We start from the raw sequence: 6,627 nt of genomic DNA on the forward strand, positions 1-6,627 counted from the left end.
GAACAATGCGCTAACCACATGGAACGTACCTCCCGCGTTTTTGGAGCGCATAGCTTGTTCCGGCGTTGGCGCACCCGTATCGCGCGTCGCGATCGCACTGTTACGTCAGCCGTAATGTGTTCTTGGTTAATGCAAATTGAAGTGAGTACTCCCCCACTCCCCCCAATTGAGATCGTATGAGTCGTGGTAAAAGCGTCATTTTCACACGCAGCAAACTGCGGGTGTCGACGGCAGACGACACAACTCCGAAGATATATACGTCGGAAATACGCTCCATGTGGTTACCCCTTGAGAGCTACGCTCTAAAACATGATGCAAGATACGATTTTAACGCCTGCGCCCTGCGCTGTTCCGTCAGTCAGGCCTATGACGACCGAACACTGTATAGGTATCATGACTGTATCGTGCACTGCGCCCGTTAAATCTTTATTTTTGTTGAAATAGCTTGGCTAACGTTAGCTGGCACATGCGGTAGAGTGCTCTCAAGATCACCGAGCTGCATGGCACTGAGTCAATGCTACGTCAGGCTACCAATTCTGAAAACTATCACACCAAAAATTAAATGAGAAGCCAGTGTAGTTGAATGAAATCAAAATATGATTTCTGTAAAAAGAAAAAAAGACACTGTCGGAGAGAAACACACTGCAACCTGTTATAGTTTGGTAGCACGCGTTCAATACCACTGCGGTGCACGAGAAATGGCGCATGAGACGCGCATGCGCCAAGGTGTTCCTACGCTGTTTACACCGCTGACAACCTTGCAGGGCCTAACGCATGGATGAAACGTGAACGACTGTTGCACCGTGGCGTCGACGTACAGAGCTACATTTCGTCTTCGAGGGCAGTATCGTCTTCCGCGAGGACTTCGGTATCTCGGTACGAATCCGTCTCGGGCACCCAGTAAGCGGTCGGCGAAGCGGTGCGGGCGTCGCAGAGTTGACACCACAGGCCAAACGGCGACGTCGGACGGTCTTCCTCGTCCGAAACGACGCTGCGGGTCGAAGGGCGCCGACTCGCGTTCCAGACGCGGCTCAAGAGGCCGCAGCCGTCGCCGCAGTGAGCCACGGCGAGGCCCGCGAGAATTCCCGAGACGTGGGCGGCGGTGGAACTGCCCGCGATGAACAAACGCAAGTGCGCCAGCTCCAGCAGGGCGCCCGTCCAGAAGGGCACCGGGATGTCGAACGACGCCATCTGGTAGCCGCGGCCGTCGCGGTGCTTCCTGTAGTGGACGGTCTTCAGGGCCAGCAAGGTGCCGATCAGAGTGCAGCCGGACGATGGGACGGACAGGTACGGCGCCGGGGCTGGGACGACGCCTTCTCCGGAGGCGACCGCGTACTTGCACGCGATCCAGGACAGGCCGCGCGGGAGGTGGTGCCCGGCGGACAGCAACCCGGAAGCCAGGCAGAGAAAACTGCGCGGCCAATAAGTTGACGCGAAGCGCATTGCGAGTGATCTTTAAGTTCACGCTTATGATAGAGACGTCGCACCAGTTTGCACCGCTGGTCACTGTATTGGACACTGATGTGACCTACACGTGGTCTAACCACGACATAGAGAACGCGAATGTATCGAAAATGTCCCATACAAGCAAGTACATGTAAACTTTTCTTCTTGCCAATTTATCAGCGGGTGTAAGTACAAAGTACGTGCTTTCCCGGTAATTTCATTACCAGAAAACCGGACGGCAGCATAGTGTGCACCGATAAGCGAAGAGCGAGCGCGTCAATTAAGGCACCCTATGGCGGCAGCGCTAGCAGCGCCATCTCGTACGCAACGCTTTGTTTAAGCAGAAAGTGTTAAAACATTCTTTAGTTGAATGGCTTACCTCGCCGCAAGAGAAAATAAAAATAAAATTGTACGCGAATTATTGATGCGTTTACAGAACGCGGTCGTCGTATCTTGAGTTTTGTACGCTCTAGCTTAACTTATCATCACAAGACAGCGCCACGAATGCTCGACGCTACCGTGACATTTCTACAACGGAAGCGTCGTATACAGTGCTGACCTGAAGTGGCCAAGGTCACGTTCGAGGTCTGTGCCCACCGCCAAAAGAGACAGGCCGACGTAGGTCACCTGGTAGACGTTTTCAAGGTACAGCGCCGACAGAAGGGGCGGTTTCCAGACGGGGTAGCGAAAAGTCAATGTCGACTCGGCCGCGGCCCAAGTGTCCGGGTAGGGCCCGCACAAGAAGGCGAAGACGAGCGCCACGACGAATAGATACGTGACTGGTGCGTTGGGAACGACGCAGAGGTATATCTGCCTCCGAGGGTTCGGAATCCTGCAAGTAGAGGAAGAAGTCCCACAGCCTGAATTCCCGGCAAACAGTCGCAGCTAGTCGAAGGAGTGCGTGTTCACTACGACAGAATGCGGCAACTTGATTGAGACGCTTACTTATTCGGTAGTAAAGCTGCGATTATTTTACGATGATGACGGACCTTGTGGTTAACCTAGTGCGAGTTTCGTGGCACTGTATACTGGACCGATAAACCGCCCCGTACCTGCGCGACCGGCGGTGCAACACACAGGTGCAATCCTGTCGATCGGTGCACGATACTGTTACTCAGACCAGCACCACATTTTATGGTTGTGCTACCTCGTCTCGCACTCCTCCCTTGTTTCTGGCGTTCGTTCACCCCCCTCCCCCCCAACAACTCACTCGAAGCATGCCCTACCTCTTCGAGGATCGAAGTGCAACTGACGATGGTCAGAAGCTGACTGAGGCGACGGTGCTTCAACGCCGCCGCCCTCTCCCTTTCTCGAGCGCCCATTTGCAGCTGTATTGTGCTGCTCTCTCCCTCTATCTCTCTCTGTCTCTCTCTCTCTCTCTCTCACACACACACACACACACACACACACACGCACACACACACACACACACACACACACACACACACTGTACTGGCGCATAATTCTCGCCGTTACCCGGTGCCACCGAAGATACTTTGGTGGACTACGTTCAGAAGGGCCTGGAGAAGCTCACCAGCGGAGTTCTGGACTGAGGGCATGCTTAGCTGAGCGTCCGCCACACGCGTTTCGTTTACAGGCTCACCTCTTGCATTAATTGCATCCGCTGACCATCAGTGGTTCAACTGTTTATGACCATGATGGCCATACTCGTCCGTAACAAATTGCGTGTAATTAATTACGTGTAATGATCTACATATGTTAGGGAAGTTTTGTAATTGGTTGATTACCTTTTTACACGGTAAAGCCAAGTGTAATTCAATTACTTTCTTTTTTTCCGGCAACATGTAACCAGTTACTTTACTAATGACACAAGCTGTAACAGGTGAGGCAGCTTTGAGCACTCAATTGAATTTGCCGGGAACTACAGTAGAAAACCTGTGGATCGTGCCGCAGCAGCCTCGCCGATGTGCATATTCAGACAGGCAAACCCGGATGCTCAGTATTTGTTTAGTCATCTTGACGTTTTCTTTAATGTTGCGATGACGAATGTAACTAGTACTGCTAGTGCTCCGTATAGTGACAGCCGATTTGGACGTTGATGCAGCAAATCACCTGCGAATGATGTTTTCATAGCGTTTCATCGTCGGCCCTAGCGGGAGATTCTTCTGCGAACCCCAACAATTATCCGACGCGCTCGTCGGGGCACTCAATAACCATTGTCCTATGCGCTCGCACACTGCAACACCGCCCTCGAGTTTTTAGTGTTTCGCGAGTGTTTAGTGTCGCTGCCGATCTCCTCACAAATGAACGTGGGAAGCCGACCGTCAAAAGCTTCGAAAAGTTATTGTTAGTGAAGACAAACAACGTGTGAACGGCTGCAGAAGACACGCACTGAAAAGAGCCAGGCCAGCTCGTTCTAGTCATTGGATTTGTGCAATCTTAACGTGGGTAAAGAAAAGTTGCGCAAATGTAAACGGATACGAAGTTCAGTAATATGGAAAGTTGTGCTAGTTGGTGATTAATCATCATACCTTGCTCGTGAAGCAGCGCAATCACACGGACACGGAGAAGACACACAAGAAAAGACGACACTCGGCGCAAAAGGCGTTACAAAATGGTTGCAAGTGCAGCGAGTGTCGTCTTGTGTGACTTCACCGTGTCCGTGCCAGTGCGCTGCTTCACCAGCAAGGTATAATGAGTAATCGGATACGTTTTCGTAACTGTTCACTTACTTTCCATGGAGCAGTAATTGGTCATTGTAATGAATTACATGTTTTGATAAACTAATCGTAATTGGTTACTTCTTTCTGTAATGTACGTGTACACGTCTGTCAATGGCCAGTAAAAGCCGAGCGAGACCCTATTCACTTCGCAGGTCGCAAGCTGGTCCCGCTGTTGCCAAGCGCAATGCATCGCTAATTTTCATAACGATGTTTGCGTTTCCTATGCATGTTCAGCACATAATACAATACACTTTATTCTCGCAGCTGCACTAAATGGTACAATCGTGAGAAAGAACACGTTACGTTGATCTTTCAGAAGACAACAAAAGATGTCTCACCTGACTATGAGGCCTCCCAGCCTTGTGTCACATAAGAAGATGCCCACCAAATATCCGCTCATTATCGGGATCGAGTTCTTCTCCGAACAGAAGGACAGCAGCACGAGTTCGAACAGAGAGTACAGGAACGGCCTCATTCCGAACTGGCGGTCTCCGTAGTAGACCGTCGAGTCGTCGAGGTAGCTCCGAATGACCATGTCCAGTGCCACCACGACGCCGGCGAACGTGTGCATGCACGTCGCGCAAACCGAAGGCTCGTCGGTCAGATGGCAGACGACAAAGAGATAGGACGTGTTGACGAGTCCCACGAGGACCACGACAACGGCCAGGAGTGCGACGAAGTGCGCCGGACCCAGAGCGGCCTCGAGTAGGAGACCCTTGAAGAAGAAGAACAGCGCGCCGAACGAGAGCTGATCGACGTCGGCGTGGTGGAAGGCCGCGTAGGCCACGCGCCCCCACTGTCCCGCGAGCAGGATGGTGTTGACGCTGGCGCACCGTTCGGGATGGTGCCGGTGCAGGAAGTTCCAGTGGGCCAGCACCTGCATCCAGATCACGGCGAGAGTGGCCCACGGGACGCGAGCGGCGGCGTACGGGTCTTCGGCGTAGGCCTCGGCCAGCAAGGACGTGTGGCGGGCGTCGTCCTGTCCGGGAGCCCGGTCGGCGGCGACCGATCCGGCGGTGAGAACCGAGTCGGACCTCTCGGCCGACGACGCGTCTGCGGTGGCCTCCGGTGTCTCGTCGAACGGAGGCCTGGGGGTCTCGCGTCGCGGCCCCAGTGACCTCGGAACGAGCGTACCACGTGATTCCAGAACCGGCACCGCCAGTTCGTCTAACTGCTGAATCACGGACTGGGACTCATTTCTCAGCTCGGCCGCTGCGGAGAACGTTTCTGTGCTTCCGCACTGCGTGTTCCTTATCGCCGGTGATGGAGTCACTTCGGCGAGCTGCGACTGCCTCGCGTCGCTCTGGGGACTCGCGGGCCACGCGACGTCGCCGAAGGGATCCGAGAATTCCGTAACAAGTAGCGGCGTATCCTGGCACTCCGACATCGAGGGAACTCGCGGAAGGCTTCGAGAACGCGGTCGCAAAGTTGAGTTGGAAGGCTTCGACATCGATACTGTTTTCGGTTGGTCTCGCCTTGCTGGTGAAACCTGGCGAGACAGGGATTTGTAACCGACGGTTGGCGGCACCGAATGACGAGCTACCGGTTCGACTAGAGAATGGCAGTTCGGCATTGGTTTTGACGCATCTACGGTTTCAGTCTGCCGTCCTCTCGGTGATGGTACGTCCTTTGCCAATGCAGAAACGCCTAGTGGTGTTCCAGAGAATCCGCAGTCCTGAAGTCGCAAGTCTTTCTGTGCAGTTAATGATCCCGTCTCTGGACACTCGACAATGGCAACCTGCGCGCCTGCCAGCGGTGGGACATCGACGCGAATGCCTTCAGCTTCGCCTTTGGCTGGCAGGCAGTAGTCGTCGTGTTTAGAGTCCATCCCGGCTCAATCAAATTCCGCTGAAGTAGGCTCACTATACGGAACAACCGTCTTGTTCGCACTGGCCTCGAGGAATTCGCGTCCACGTTTGCTCTGAAGCTGGTGGTGGTGGTGATGATGATGGTGATGATGATGATGATCCCTCAAGATATGGCACGTACCCACACTTGGGGATGGGTCGAGAATTGGGGCGCTTGAACGCACTGATATTTACAGGAACGAATGGATAATTAGTAAAGTTAAAAATTTTGACAAGAAAATCGAACCATATGAACAGATTGTTTAAAAAGAACGCTCCCTGAACGATTTAGCTACAGTGAATCCGTACCTCGTTTTCTACTTCTTCAGTACATTACGTGCCATCAATTCTCTTCTTTTTTTATGTGCCTTACACTCACCCCATTCCAGACCTATCCGCTGTACTTGGCTGTGTCATACTTCAACTAACTAACCATACCAACCAACTAACCTTCTTCAGGTTCTTTTTGTTTTTTCGTTTTCACGGATATCAGCGCTAGGCACTTTAGGACAACATGCTCAAAGGAGGCCAAACTCAAGCCTCGTGTTTAGAGGAGTATACCCGTTGGAAAATGGGCAACAGATGCGCAAAGTGATTGTTGCAGCACTTGTATCACTCAGGGTTGGACACGTGAATTTTATGTACTTCTT

The 6,627-nt window shown here is 52.7% G+C and overlaps 1 protein-coding gene across 1 annotated transcript; it reads right to left on the reverse strand.

Moving 5' to 3' along the window:
* Positions 1-576: 576 nt before the first annotated feature.
* Positions 577-6,064, reverse strand: LOC135895736 (uncharacterized). The gene is made up of 3 exons (XM_065423883.1): positions 4,469-6,064; positions 2,006-2,278; positions 577-1,411 (listed from the first exon to the last, which is right to left on the reverse strand). The coding sequence occupies exons 1-3, from the start codon at positions 5,956-5,958 to the stop codon at positions 823-825; spliced, it is 2,352 nt and encodes a 783-aa protein (XP_065279955.1). The 5' UTR covers positions 5,959-6,064; the 3' UTR covers positions 577-822.
* Positions 6,065-6,627: the final 563 nt, after the last annotated feature.

The sequence above is a fragment of the Dermacentor albipictus genome, chromosome 6 (assembly GCF_038994185.2).
Source record: "Dermacentor albipictus isolate Rhodes 1998 colony chromosome 6, USDA_Dalb.pri_finalv2, whole genome shotgun sequence".
In the NCBI taxonomy this organism is placed as follows: Eukaryota; Metazoa; Arthropoda; class Arachnida; order Ixodida; family Ixodidae; genus Dermacentor; species Dermacentor albipictus.